At 42.9% G+C, this 15,205-nt stretch overlaps 1 protein-coding gene across 3 annotated transcripts; it reads left to right on the top strand.

Annotated features, from left to right (window-relative positions):
* Positions 1 to 156: 156 nt before the first annotated feature.
* epn3b (epsin 3b) lies at positions 157 to 13,611 on the top strand. 3 transcript variants are annotated; one of them, XM_046406842.1, is made up of 13 exons: positions 157 to 782; positions 2,902 to 2,973; positions 4,712 to 4,956; positions 5,251 to 5,409; positions 6,504 to 6,587; positions 7,077 to 7,374; positions 8,540 to 8,658; positions 9,322 to 9,408; positions 10,345 to 10,468; positions 10,608 to 10,778; positions 10,861 to 10,956; positions 11,559 to 11,852; positions 11,948 to 13,611. In XM_046406842.1, exons 3-13 carry the CDS (start codon positions 4,888 to 4,890, stop codon positions 12,244 to 12,246), a joined length of 1,800 nt encoding a protein of 599 aa, XP_046262798.1. In that variant the 5' UTR covers positions 157 to 782; positions 2,902 to 2,973; positions 4,712 to 4,887; the 3' UTR covers positions 12,247 to 13,611. The 3 variants fall into 3 exon arrangements, with proteins under 3 accessions (XP_046262798.1, XP_046262815.1, XP_046262806.1); XM_046406859.1 differs by lacking the exon at positions 2,902 to 2,973 and having other exon boundaries at positions 157 to 596; XM_046406850.1 differs by lacking the exon at positions 2,902 to 2,973.
* Positions 13,612 to 15,205: the final 1,594 nt, after the last annotated feature.

Genomic DNA, 15,205 nt, shown 5'->3' with positions numbered 1-15,205 from the left:
TATGCTAAAATTATCAACAAAATGTACTTAAGGGAAATAATATCTTTCAGTTTTTTACTGTTGATGAGGATTTTGCACTAATATTACTCTTGCTTGATTGTGAATGTTGCATCTCGCTGCAGATGTTTAAGCTTGAGCTAATTCAAACTACTTTTGGGTAATTTAATCATAGTGAAGTTACAAAATATTTCCTCTGAGATGTAGTGGAGTCTAGGTATAAAGCTGGATAAAATAGTACCCAAGTGAAGCACAACTACCTGGAATGTGTACCACAGTACCTGAGTAATTGTACTCCGTTACATTCCACCACTGGGGTTAACAGCACCGTTGACTCTGCACTCGACGCGCCCCCGTCCCTGCCTCTCTTTTTACGCGCCCCGCTGTGACTGCCGTGCGTGCTAATCGCGCGTGGCCTGCCGGTGCCGTGTGCGTGTGTGGATGGGGGCTGCCTGAGTGAGTGAGAGAGGGAGTGAGCGAGCTGCCGTGTGCTGTGGCTTATCCTTGTCCTATGCGGATTTCGCCGCTGACTTGCTGCCCGAGCGGCTCGCCTCATCCAGGGCTGGCCGGGATTTAGACGTTGACGTTCCCATTCAAAGGTTCGGAAAACACTGACTGTTCGGCTCCTCACTCCTGTTTTGCGGATAAAGGTGCGGGTGGGAGATAACTGTGGTTGCCCTGCTTTGCCCGTCCCGGTGGAGAGCATATTATCGGTGACTTGGGGAGATGGTAGCAGAGAGGCGAGGATGCTCAGTGGACAAGGCAGGAGATGAGTAATGGGCAAGGTAAGCTGTATGTTGTTGGAAGACCCGGGGGTTAGTTCCTTTGCTGATCTGGGCCAATAATAATCCTTTTAATATGGTATTTATACATGCATTGTACAGTGTACTGAGCTGTGTAGCCGACGTACACTGAACTCCAGTGCTAGCTGGCCTTGCACAGGAATGTGGGCTACACATGGCAAATCGCGCAGGGAATCCGCCGCAACAAGCGTGTGTGTGTGTGTGTGTGTGTGTGTGTGTGAAGGGGGAGGGGGGGTCATTATGCAGACCCACTATGGCATGCCCCCACTCTCCTCCTCCTCTCCAGCGCCACCTGAAAAATACAGTGCACCTGCTGCCACAGCACGCATGCGCACCCATAAACGTGGACGACGCCGTGACGTAGGTTCACTGTGAGAAATTTGACGCATCAGACTGGAGCTTGTGAGTGTGGGATGAAGTTGTAGTGTTTTAAGTAGAAATGCACGCGGAATTTGCATGTTTGTCTCTCTCTGGAGCTGATGAATTCTTCAGGTGAATTAGTGACTGTGGTTCAGAGTGAATTGAAGTGAATCAGCTCCGATGAATCACTGAATGTAGAGTTTGTAGCTGTGAATCAGAAAATGTGCCCATATCCCAGTAAAACCACCACGGGGGCGGTCATTTTTGTTCAAGGAGTTGTTAGATTATTCACAGAGCAGCCCCACGATTTGTCCCTTGATGACTTCATCACTGCTGTGTGTGTGTGTGTGTGAGACTTCATCAAATACACACATTAAAACTGAGCTGTTCAGTATGTCAGAAATATCTCGATAATTATTTTTATTTGTACTTCTGATTATTAAAAAAAAAACACTGCTGTTTGTGAAATGATTCACATAAAATTGTTTACACTTGTAGAGCTCCGACACATCATCATAATATCTGAATTTAGGTTTAAGTAGTGTATTAAGTTTTTTTTTTCAAATTAAGGCTTTATATAAAAAATATCAGTTTATAAAACGTGATACATTGTTATAGATTAAATCACAATATATGTAGTGGTTAAAATTAGCATCACAGTCTCAGTGCAGCTTACATTTCTGATAAGGGCCATTCCTCACTATCAGCACTTTATCTTTAGATTGTACATTTTGTTATTAATGCTTTTATACTGTAACATAATCAGAGATCATTTATTAACTATTTTACCACAGAGAGTCACACAGTGCATTGTACATTGTAGCCCCTGCATGTGACACATCCATCCATCCATCCATTTTCTATACCGCTTATCCGTCAGGGTCACGGGGGAGCTGGAGCCTATCCCAGCTGACTACGGGCGAGAGGTGGGGTACACCCTGGACTGGTCGCCAGTCAATCACAGGGCCAACACACAAAGACAAACAACCACACACTCTCACACTCACACCTAGGGGCAATTTAGAGTAGCCAATTAACCTAATGTGCATGTTTTTGGTATTGTGGGAGGAAGCCGGAGAACCCGGAGAAAACCCACGCAGGCACAGGGAGAACATGCAAACTCCACATAGAAGGGCCCAGACCGGGATTCGAACCTGGAACCCTCTTGCTATGAGGCGACAGTGCTAACCACTGCACCACCGTGCCGCCCTGCATGTGACACATGTAGAAATAAAACAATACGTGTTATTTTTACATAAAAACACGTTGAATGTACATTTTTCTGGACGTATGGTGTGTTTTGTATTTGGGATTGTATAGTTGCACATTAACAACAATATGCTCACAATACACTTTTTTTGAGAGCAGTCATGCACACAGAGAAAGATCACATTACTCTCACAATGTGAGTTATCTGTTGTGATGTCAGATGAAGGGATAAAAGGAGCAACAGTTTCATGCACCTCTTGCAATAGATAGTGCCAGTCTATAATAACCTTGGTGTGTGTGTGTGTGTGTGTGATGTGTCTATGTCTGAACACAAAGCTGAAGATGATTATGCAGAAAGGTGATACTGGTTGAAGTTGCTGAGCTTTACTTTCTTCATTATGCCCTTCATCTGTCTCTCACATGCACAAACACACCCAGACTCATCCTCCTCTCAGAGTTTTCTGTCTGTGTCCCTGCTGTGTCTCGTCTCCGTTCTTCTGTGCTTCTGCTGATGTTTGCTTTTCGCCTTTAGCCTTCGTGAGCTGTTACGGGGAATCAGTAGACAATGACATCAAAGCTGGTGACGTTGGAGAAACCAGAAAAAGTAAGCTGGATTTTTAAAGCATCCAACCAAAAAAAAAAAAAAAAAACACCTCCATCCCTTCAGGCCTCCAAGAGGTGCACATGGCAGGCATGCAGGTAGATAGACAGGGAGGCTGTTTTTTATCAAAGCCGAATGAAATGACTGGATGGACTTTTTACAGGCCTGTAACATCCACAGACAACTGAATCTTTTGTCAGAGCATTTGAAACATTTCTACATATATGACAAAAATGCTTCTAAAACATGCAAAATTTAAAATTAAAGACACAGTTCTTAACTTTTAACACTGAGTCAAAAAATGTCAGTAACTGTTAAAAATAATTATTATTGTTAGTAATGATTGTAGTAGTAGCAGTATATTAATAATATTCTTATATTTGTATATATTATAAACAGCCAATAAATGCTTGGATGGGTTACTGAATGGGTTTACAAGGCACAAGCTCAAGGGCCCAATAGGCCAGGATGGACTGGATTGAATGACTGTTTTTGACTTTTTTTTCTTTGGGAAGACAAATAAAATAAGCATTTGAGTTACAGTAGCACTTTTTAAAGTTGTGGTTAACCCTCAAAATGTTGCCAGAAATGTGACAAATGCAGTGAGCAGAGGGGAGGCCTTTTATGGGTCTGTAGAGAACCTCTTTGTCTCATAATTCTAATGTGGCATGAAATGAATAAAAGTAAAATACATCAGATTATTACATCATTACATAACCACTACTTTAAAACAGGATTTAGTCTACATTCTCATTCTTATCTCATTATTAGTCACTACTATTATTATTACATCATCATATAAAAATATACTTCTTCATCTTCTTCTTCACATTATATATGTATACACTTTGATATTTGTTTTTTACATAAACACAAAATATAAACATGTATCTCTGATGAAAAGCTCCTACATTTTCTACTTCCCCAGGATTTGGGGAAGTATTTGTATGCACATAATTCTCCCTGTTGAAAGTAATGTACAATGATTGATGCTGTAATTCATACATGTTGTTTTCATTGTTCAGTAAATGGTCAGAAATGAGTGAATATATGAAGTTCATTGACAAAACTCAGAAAGAGAAAAGTAACATCTGAAGGAAAACATCAGCCTTGCATCATCATGCAAAATTTAACTTCCTTCAAAGAAAGACAAAACCATCGTGAGGATTCAGCTTTGGTCTGGTGGGTTAAGATCGTTCTGTGTCAGTGACAGCTTAGTCGCATGCAGAGGGAGACGTATCACAGGAATCTTTAATGATCAATTCCCATGTGTCCTCTCTGAAATATGAATTTGGAAGAGAAAATGGGTTGTGTGTATGTGTGTGTGTGTGTGTGTGTGTGTGTGTGTGTGTGTGTGTGTGTGTGTGTGTGTGTTTCGTGGCCTAAATAAAATAAGCTGAGAAGAAGCTTCATCAGACACCTGAATGCCAGTATGACCTACTTCCTGAGTGGGCAGCAATTATGAGCCACTCTTCCTGTCACTATCATCAGTCATTGTTTATACTTTTTTATATTTAAATAAATAGCAAAGAAATAAATCAGTGAGTTCAGCTGTTACCTCATCGGGCACATTGTAAACAGGAACTGCTAAAAGATAATTTGACTTTTAATGTTGCTAGTTCACCAAAAATGTTGAAAACATTATGGAAACTATAGTTCCTAACAAACCCGAGCTTTTTGTGGCTTATTAGATCAACCTTAAAAGAGTTAGTCCTACATTGTCTCTGTCTCTTCCTCACAGGGGTGTCCTGCAACTCCTGACAGAGAAGAGGAGCCTTCATTGCCATAGATACTGCTCCTCTCCACCTCCTCCTCCTCTTCCTCTTCCTCTGGTCCGTGTACCTCCCTTCATCCCCTTACCTGTTAAACATTTGTTTTTCGCTTTCTATCCCTTCACATCCTCCATCGCCTGTCACCATGACAACCTCAGCCTTGCGCCGGCAGGTGAAGAATATTGTCCACAACTATTCAGAAGCAGAGATCAAGGTATTGTAAATGATCTGCACTCTCCCTAAGTGTCACCGATGTGTTGTAGCTTCTATGTGTTACACTTTGAGGAGGGGAAAATATGTGACTCAACTGATGTTAACTGAATAACTGGTGTTGAGTCATATCAAGTCAGAACACATGAGAGTGAAACACTCTGGTGCCTCCTGATTCTTGACCTGGAACTTCTCTGTTAGAAATATGTTTTGAAACTTGAAATCTCTCCCTTCCTTGATATTTGAAATGAACCAGGTGATACATGAACACCATTGCTTCTCTGCTGGTTATGGGTAGGTTCGCGAGGCCACCTCAAATGATCCATGGGGCCCGTCCTCATCTCTCATGTCAGAGATCGCTGACTTGACCTTCAACGTGGTGGCGTTTGCTGAGGTCATGGGCATGGTGTGGAAACGCCTCAATGACAGCGGCAAGAACTGGAGACACGTCTATAAGGTGACTTCATGAAAGACACAAGTTTTTGCCAGATTTGATGACTCATTTCAATCATAAATGCTCTCTCTCTATATGTGTTTCTCTTCCTTTCTTTCCGAGTTTTGCTTCTTGATGTTCCCTTTTACTGCTGTCTACCACCTTCCTCCCTTCCACTCTTTCCATTTTAATAACTTATTCAACTTCTCTCCCTCCACAAACACACTTCACCTTCACACTTCTGTGTGCTGCTGCTTCTTGTTTTGACCCTCTCTGGTCCTTCTCTTGTCCTTTGCTGACATGTTTCAGTTTCAGTTTTTGGCCATGCTAATGGAAAGACTCAACTATTTAACTATATTAAATGGATTGCCAGGAAATTATGTAGAGACATTCGTGGTCCTCAGAGGATGAATCCTGAATAACTTCAATGGTGATTCCCTTTCCTCCAGTGCCGTCATGAGGCTGGCATTTGTGGTGCAACTATCAAATGGATTGCAAAAGATATTCAAGGTCACCAGAGGATACATTGATGACTGTGCCAATCCTCTGACTTCTCCTCTACTGCCACCATGTAGTAGGCTTTTTTGTGAAATTCGGTGCAAACATTAATGGCTCCCACCATCATCTGGTAAATTTTTCTTTCCTCCTCTGGCGACCAGAACCTTAAATGTTCTGCCTGTGTTTGATTCCAACACCAGACCTTATGCTGCTGTTTCTCTCTCTCTCTCTCTCTCTCTCTCTCTCTCTCTGTCTGTCTCTCTCTCCTTTTCTCTCCATTTCCTGTTATTCTTTGTCTAATCGAGACAGCAGACAAAAAAAATCCTTCTCTCCAGTCCCTTGGTTTATGACTAAATATCTGCAAAACTGCTGAGTTGTACTGTATTCTGTGCTTATTAACAAATGTGTACATGCTAGCATGATAAACCAGCGTGGTGAACATGGTAACCATTAACATCAGCATCCTAGCATGCTGACATTGACATTTAAATTGCACATACATCTGTTCCCATCTCCATTGCACATATGCCTGTTCAGTAGTGTTATACAACTAGTGTAATGATGTAAGGAAATGCTAATTTTGGAGTTTCATTGTGGTAATCAGTATTTATCACCTCCAGGCCCTGACTCTGTTGGATTACCTGCTGAAGACAGGATCAGAGAGAGTGGCCCAACAGTGCCGTGAGAATGCATTCACCATTCAGGTACAAGTACTGCAGCCAGAGGAGAAACTCAGCAATCTGAACGCCTCAGGAGTAGAGCTGGTTTACTTTTCTGTTGTTCATTTAGATCATTATCAGTTGTGACTTTGGCAGAAATTGCACTTCCTGGCATCCATATTTTAAAAGTACAGTAAAATCAGCAGATGTTACACTACATTATTCATTATTCTTTGAATAGATAAAGCAGGAAAGAAAATAGTCTCCTTTCAGAAAGTCAAAGAATGCTTGTTTATCAGTTTCATGCAGGCCTATCTTCCTTTTTTCCTGCGATGAAACTGAAGAGTCGCAAAGAAGCTATTGTTTGGATGAATTTCTGAATTTTTTTTCTTTTCTGATCTAACTCTAAGATCATTACTTTACTTTAATTCTACGTGTTTCTGCGTCTCCTCAACGAAAACTTGCATTGTGCATTGTTTTGAAAGTTCATGGCTATCACTCAAAGATCATGGAAATGTGGTTTCTGTGTTTCAGACGCTACGTGACTTCCAATACGTGGACCGTGATGGCAGAGACCAGGGGGCCAACGTGAGAGAAAAAGCACGTCAACTGGTGTGTCTCCTCCGTGACGAGGAGCGCCTTCGCCAGGAGAGGAGTCAGGCCCTAAAGACCAAGGAACGAATGGCTGGGGGAGGCAGCGGAGGGGGCGGGGGTGTCTATGGAGGTATACCCCCATCGTACCACCCAGGCAGGCGTACAAGCCAGCCCAGCATGGCCGTGCTGTACGGGGAGGAGTTCAGCCGCTCCAGAGGCTCTCCGTCCTCCTTTAACTGTGAGTGTTTGGGTATTTAAATGTAACTGATTCTTTGGACTTTTAGGGGAAATGGAAACAAGCTGTGAACACGACACTGACTTAACATCACCTTTTTAGTTGATATGGTGAACCTGTCAGTTAACAGTTGTTTACTTACACATCCAGCGATTACTGAGCAATGCTACAATTTATTTAGAGTCGTGTTTGTATCCACCTGATGAATGTAAGTCCAATATATCCGACTCCTGAGTGAAAAATCTATCTCTTTAGCTTCTAAATGCTCCTCTGTGCTTACCAGCTAGGTTCTAACTGTGTCTGTCTGCTGGAGCTGAGCAGGTGGTGTACAGATGGTTTCTATAGCCCCATTTGTGACTATCTCTTCCACTGTGTTGGAGGCTGCCGAAAGCCACAAGTAAACCGCAGTAAAGGCTCTTTACTGCCCCCTAAGGCCAGAGGACCAGGAACGGCCACTGAATAACAGTGACAGTTTTGGCCAGTGTTTTTCCCTTACTTACTGACCATTACTTACTCCAGAACAAACTGAGATCTATACTTTATGTAAAGTGTTCTCAAGATGTACTTTTCAGTTCTAGAAGAAACAAGACTTTAAGACTTAACTAGTTAACACCCCCATTAAAGAGCAATCACAGCCACTTCCCTGAGCTTTTAAGATCTAAAAAAAAAATCTAAAAAAGAAAATCTAAAGCCCCTTGGCCAGGCGCTTTAGATTTTCTTCTAAAAACCTCCTGCAGTTGAAATGAGGCGATGAGAGCTTTAAGAGTGAACCAGAATAGCAATGTTTCCGGACATCAAAACAATGAGCTGAAACTCAATATTAAGCTCCATAAAGTTGAAGGAAGAGCCAGATTCATAATTCAGTGTAGGTTCATCATTAAGAGGGACTCCTTGGTTATTTGAAATGTTGTTATTAAAACATGGATTATCTGTGCTTTAAATAGAACACTGAACAGCTTATTTTGTGTGTTGGCAGATTGTAAAAAAAAGGTGAATACACCCTTTCATTCAGGCTGATCCCTAGAGACATGCATTTTGTGCTGTAGTCCAGCACTTTGGACGATCCACCCCATAGATTATCAATTCTGCATCGTAGGCTGAAAAATATTCAGATCAACTCCACACTCTCAACTCCTTCTTCAAGCTCCCTCTCTTGTTCCCCCTGCAGCCTCGTCCTCCTCTCCTCGCGCTGCCTCAGACTTGGAGCAGGCCCGACCTCAGACCAGCGGCGAAGAGGAGCTGCAGCTTCAGCTGGCCTTGGCCATGAGCAGGGAAGAGAGTCAGAAGGTGAAACTCTCTCTTTCTCTCTCTCTCGCTCTCTCACTGTCACACACACACACACACGAGGAGACAAACACACATTTCCTCTGCACTCAAGCCACATGTCTCATTGCCTCGTCATGATTCCAGTAATAAAAAATTTTGTTACAAAAAAAATTTTGAACATTCGCCCACCTTCATCTAGCTAGCCCTTCCTTTCCCTGTTACCATAGAGATGGATGAAGACACACAACTACAGATTGCCTTAAGCCTTAGCCAAAAGGAGCATGAGCAGGTACACACACACAGAAACACACCTAATTAACCCACTAGCACTTGCACTTGATGATATGGCTCTTAACTAATATGCTTCTCTGTGGCCATCCAACAATGACCTTCCGCCCAACCATTTTCTTTCTTTAGCCAGCTTGCTCGTCTCTAGAACCTCTGCTGTCTCTCCCTGTGGCTCACATATGAAATGTTAAGATTTTGTATACTTCTATCTATAAACTGTTCTCTTTGTTCTTCTTCCATCCTTTCCTTTGAACCAGCCTCTGCTCTTTATCAGCTAAATATTTCGACAGCCACCAGAGCCAGAGGTGTGTGTGTGTGTGTGTGTGTGTGTGTGTGTGTGTCCATGCTCATTGCTGTAGTGATAATGTTGATGATGTCACAATGCCGCCCCTGCAGGAGCAGTGCTGTCGTCAGGGAGACGAGTCTCTCTTGCAGAAGACCCTGGATGAGAGCAGGAGAGAGAGCCAGTCAGGGACACAGGAGGTGAGTTTAGAAACGTGTCTGTATGTGTGTGTGTGTGCATATGTGTGTGTTTGTGCATGCGCATGCTATACAGTACATGTGTGGGTGCATGCATGCTACACGAGTGTGTGTGTTTGCATGTAGAAGTGGGCATCCGTAGGTGGTTGCTGGCAGACATTTAGAAAATGAAGCGCAGTTTATAGTGTGGACTGTGAGATAGGGAGGGAGGGGAGACAAGACAAAAAGAGATAGATCAGCAGAACGAGGGAGGTTTGAGACAGAAACGAGAGAGCTGAGAAAGAGGAGAAAGAGATGCCTGCTGAATGATAATGACTTTGTCTTGTCTAACCTTGAGCTCAGCATGACATTTCCCTCAAAGCATACCCCTTATCTTGTAGCACACCAGCTCCTTTACTCATTGGCCTGTCAAAGAGCCACCAGCTGTTTTATGTAAAGGTCCCCGTGGCTTGTAATTGGTTATATTACGTTTGTTATGATAGAAATCCCGGTGCTTTCAGGTGCTCCACGGAAAATAAAAAGACACGGAAATAAAGAGAAGGGAAGAAAATCAGTAAAAGAGAGCCTCTCGGTAGGTTTTTGACAGACATAAGGAAGTCTGTATCTGAAAATATCAAAATGATGAAATTTGGGCATGGTTGATTTTCATTAGATAAAGTTTTAACTGAAACAACAGCAACCTCTTTTCCTGAATTAATAGACATTTACACTACTAAGTCTGTATGAACTATTTTCACTAAAATCTGCCATGCTGAATGTCACATGTATTATGCTGTATGATCACAGTCATTGTGCCAGACCCTGTGTTCTTCTCCACTGATCTCATCAGGGTTGACACTTCTTTTTAAGAGTCTTGCATGGTTCAAAAACACATCCAGTAACACAAACCTGAGAATATATGGCACAGATTTACAGAAGGGTGTCCTGCTCACTCTGTAGTCAGCCATGCTTGACCTGGTGGACATATTTGGCCCCTCTTCTGAGCCCCCACCCCCGCCTCATGACCCTTGGAACTCTGCCCAACCCACCTGTGACATCACGTCTGACCCCTGGGACTCTGTAGGTGGGTGCTTCATCACAAACACATAAAAGGACAACTTGATGCTTGACATACTGTGCCATGTCTTTCTGCCCTCTCAGATTCTTTCTGCTTATATGTTTTTAATGCTTCACATCAAGACTGAGTTTTGTGTTTTTCACAGCGGTACAAGCCAGCACTCCTGTGATAGGTAGCCCTTGGGCGGTCCCTCCCTCATCCTCAAACGCATCCAATCCTTGGGCTTCATGCCCCAACTCATGCACAGACCCCTGGGAAGCAGCGCCTGTCTCCTCCAGCCCCGTCAATCATGTGTGGGACAGCCCAGAAGATGGAGGTACCTATCAGAAACACTGATCTCAAATGTGTGAATATATCATTTTATATCTAAGTTTTACTGTGTCCCATTTGTCATGCAGGTGGTGATGGGACAGATCTGTTCGCTACACAGGAGGAGGAGAAGCTTAAACAAGAAGTTACCCAAGTGTCTTCCCCTCAACCTGCTAGTCCCACGGGTACTGTAGTACAGGACAGACAGAAGTTCTGTGGATTTAACTGTATCTTCAAACCTTACATAAGCATCAACTTTCTTGCAATGGCAAAGGTTGGAAAGAGACAAATTAGCTCTGGAGCCTGCACAAGATAACAGAACTGCATCTACACAGTGCAGTAACTCCAAAGGTAGCCTACTGTGGTGTTTTATTAGTTCACTTTACCATGCATTGTAATGTAGTGCATTGAATGTCCAAACAAACAAATTCAAGAAAAAACATGAATAAACGAATGAAGACAAGTAACAAATCTATGAGGTTACTAGGGCATTCACAGTCACCAGATTTCAACCTAGTTGAGATGAGGTTGCATATATGTCAGACAGTGCTCTCCACCGCCATCAGTGAGGAAATATCATTTGAAAGGATGCTGTTCATCACACCAGTAGACTTTAGACACTTTGAGAATGTGTGACGAGCAGTGAAGCTGTTGTGGAGCTAACTCATCAAGCATAAGACATTTGGTTGTCCTTTAATTTGTCACTCATGCATCACACATCATCATATCATGTGATATTCCCTCAATAACTATTTATTTAATCCCTTTTTTTCTTGTCCTGATACAGATGCAGAACTGTTTGGAGTAAAAGCGAACTCTGACCCATTTGCTGAAGCAGATTCCAAGTCAGATCCATTTGGGACTGACCCCTTGGTGAAACCCCAGATAAACGGACAGGAGTCAGCCAGCCCAGAGATGTTTGACCTTTCCCGGCTAGCACCCCCGCTCAGCGCCCCACCTACTCGTGTGTGTCGAACCCCAGAGGCCTTCCTGGGGCCTACAGGGGCCTCACTGGTCAATTTAGATGCTCTGATACCTTCCAACCCACCTAGCAAGACGCACAACAACCCCTTCCTCTCAGGTAACAAACAATCACTCAAGAACTAATTTTCCGTACTTAAAGAAATATTATTGTGATGTTATTAAAAAGTTTTATACCCAATTCTGTCTTCTCAGGTCTGAGTGCTCCATCTCCCACCAACCCCTTTCACTGCGACCAGCCCCGTCTCACCCTCAACCAAATGCGGCCATCATCTACATCTCCGCTGCCCCCACACATGCTCTCCTACAGCCCGTCACTGCCCCTCCCGCTGCCCCACCAGCCACCCATCCTCCCCTCCTCTCTCACACAACCTCCTGCCGGACTGCTGGACCTTCCCTCCAATCTCCCACAGCCCCTACTCCCACTTTCTCCGCGACCGGCGCCACGCACTCAGTCACAGACACAAACACACAGCCACAACCCCTTCCTCTGAGTCAGCTGTGTGTTTCACATTCTGGTCTGCAGAGGGAGATGACAGAATAGACTCTTTTTGGATTCATCTATGCTGGTTACAATGAGACGAGTTTAATATGAGCCTGAACTGGACTGTAGAACCTGGTCTGATGTTATTGTGCACACTTGAAGCGGATCAATCTTGGACTGGACGTATGTGTGTCTAAAGACACATGAGCTGCTATATAACCTGAACTCTTGAAGAAAAGCTTACTCACCCACACACACAGACACACACGCACACACACACACACTCAGGCGCACTTAAGGGTGCACAGATAAGAACATGAACACATCACCAAATTAACAGGGTGTATATCAATAGTCCCTTCGATGCCTTTTCCCCATTAACAGCACCCTTTCACCACACAGACAGAACTGTTCCTTTAGAAGACTGGGATGAAGCCACATTGTCTGCAAAGATTCACAAGGATCCTTATTGCTGCTGCTTCACCGACTAAAGCATGAATGCGTCCCACCACCCAAAGACTCCAAACTATTCTACTCTGCTGAGCACCTGAGATAATTTCTTCAAATAAATCCTCTTTTTTTAATGAGTCAAATAGCTTCTTGAGCGTTATTGGCACAATTGAATCACTGGAGAGGGCCCCAAAAGTGTCTTAGTGTGAGATTCAGAAGTCAGCATTAAGCACGGTTCAAGAACTAATTGACTCAGGTATCACCTCCTACATCAACATAATGATATCTATTTTGCATTGCCTTGTTACCTTGCAAGTTTGATGGCATCTGGTTCTAAGTTAGTTGCGTTCTTTGTCATTTAATGCAAGTAGCCCCAACAGGATCCAGGTGGTCTCAAAACTGGACTAAACCAGCCTAAGCTAGACCTTACTGTCTCAATCTGGACCTAAACTGATGACTGATTGTACCCTTTCGGACCTGCGTGCCTGTCTCTGCAGCTGACCCGCAATGCATTCCCGGCTGGTCGATATTGGCGCTGTTGAGGAGGACCTCAGGGAGAAAGCTCTGTCCCTCCTCCAATGAGATTCAGCCTTAGTGAATGGAAAGGTATTTGTCTACAGAGAGAAACGACAGGGAGATCAATGACTTTATTTCACAGGTGAACATGAGAATGAGAGGCGAAGAGAACACAGGAGTAGTAAAGCTGAAGGGGAAATGATTATAGATGTTTAAGTGACATATCGAGCAGTAGCTCTTTCTTCGGCTCCTCGTTCACTTCTGTGTTAGGAACAAGACGAGACGTTTGGTCATCACTGCACTGAACCTTGACCTGAATGTGAAACGCCTGCCTACAGATACACACAGGCTTAGTACATATGTATTTAACAGAGTGATACCTATAAAGTATTATGAAATATTCTACCAATAAATGACTGGTGTTTGCATTATAATTTCTGAAGTGTTTATATGATTGATTGATGAGTTATTCTTTCATTTCTTTCAGCCGTTAGAGATTCACATAACCACTGTGTACACTTACATAGCTGTCTAATGTCAGATGCTGACTTGTTCTACTGTTATGCTACATTATAGCATTCAGCATTATTGTATAACTGCCACATGTTTTGGCCAGATTGCAATTCATCTACATACTAGCAGTGTCACATTGAGCCCTCTTAAAACAAAGAGCTTTTTGGATTGTTTGGTATGGAGAATGTAAACTTCTCTCTTTTCACTTGTGTCATTTTTATGTGTATTGGTTGAGTGCAGCAGCATGAATGCCTTCGAGCGCAGACTGTCTGAAGGCTTTGCTGTTTAAAAACACACTACAATTGAACATAAGTCATGGATAAGGCAGTAAGGCACAGTGCTCTTTAGGAAAGATGCAGATTTTTTGGGAAAACACTTGGGAGCAGCAACATTGACACATCACCTGTAAAGTTGAAGTTCACAAATCCAGCTGGCATAGAGCAACATTATCATTCATTTGGAGCATTCAGTATGAGCTCTGTTTTTGGTTCCACTGGCTCCTGAGGGAAATATCTGGCCTTCTAGCTGCTAATTGCTCCACTATGTGCACCAGCTAGTCGTGAACTGTGTCTGTCAGCTGTTGAGTGCTGAGCAAGTGTACAGTGTGTTTTTAGAGCAGATTCTCTGAAATTTATTTTATGAGATTGAACCAAAACAGCAGAGTTGTAAGTCAGACAGCTAAACAACGAGCTCAAGCTTGTAAAGCAGATGGAAGCTGCAGATTCAGTCAGTAAGTTCTCTGTAGCTTCAAGACCACAACCCTGTCATTTGCTTAAGAAAACATATTATAAATTGTAGCTGCTTTAAATACATTTAGTGAGGGACTGTAGTTACAACGTCAGTATCTCTGTAACGCTGCAAACGCATGGGCACTGTTCTTTCTTTGACCATACCCTACCCAAAAGAGTTGTACAGCTTCCATTTATATTATATAAAATTGTGATCGTCCACCACCGTTCATGAAGAAAGCCAAAATACCAGCACACATTAACATATCAAACAGCAACCAAAGCAAGAGTTAACTGGCACTCTGTGCTGAGGACAAGGAGGAGTTGATATGAGCAGTTTTGTTCAAGAGCCACTAGATGGACACAGTGTACTGCAGTTTCTGCACCCTGCAAGTTTTCTTTTTAGCTAGTCAGCCACTCAACTGATTACTTTACACCTTTGACTCAAAATGTGCACAACTACATGTCTGTTAGTGGTGCAAATCAGCAGTCAGCACACTTAAGATTCCAAGAAGTAGTTCTTTAAACAACAGCTGTGGGACAGTAATTACTGAGCACTCTAACAGTAGATATTCAGCAATGTGTGAGTGTTTTTTAAATACGGCCAAACACTACAGCAGCTAATTTCACTAATGATAAGACCATCTAACTTTCTGTAAAGAAAGGCATATCAGATATCATTTGTCTGGATGGATGAATACACACACATATAGCATTTTTAATAGATACATCAATGAGAAGCCCATCCTCTGAACAAACAAA

The sequence above is a fragment of the Scatophagus argus genome, chromosome 2, assembly GCF_020382885.2.
Source record: "Scatophagus argus isolate fScaArg1 chromosome 2, fScaArg1.pri, whole genome shotgun sequence".
Taxonomy (NCBI): domain Eukaryota; kingdom Metazoa; phylum Chordata; class Actinopteri; family Scatophagidae; genus Scatophagus; species Scatophagus argus.
The sequence above is the reverse complement of the archived record's forward strand: the minus strand, read 5'-3'. Positions and strand labels throughout refer to the sequence as shown.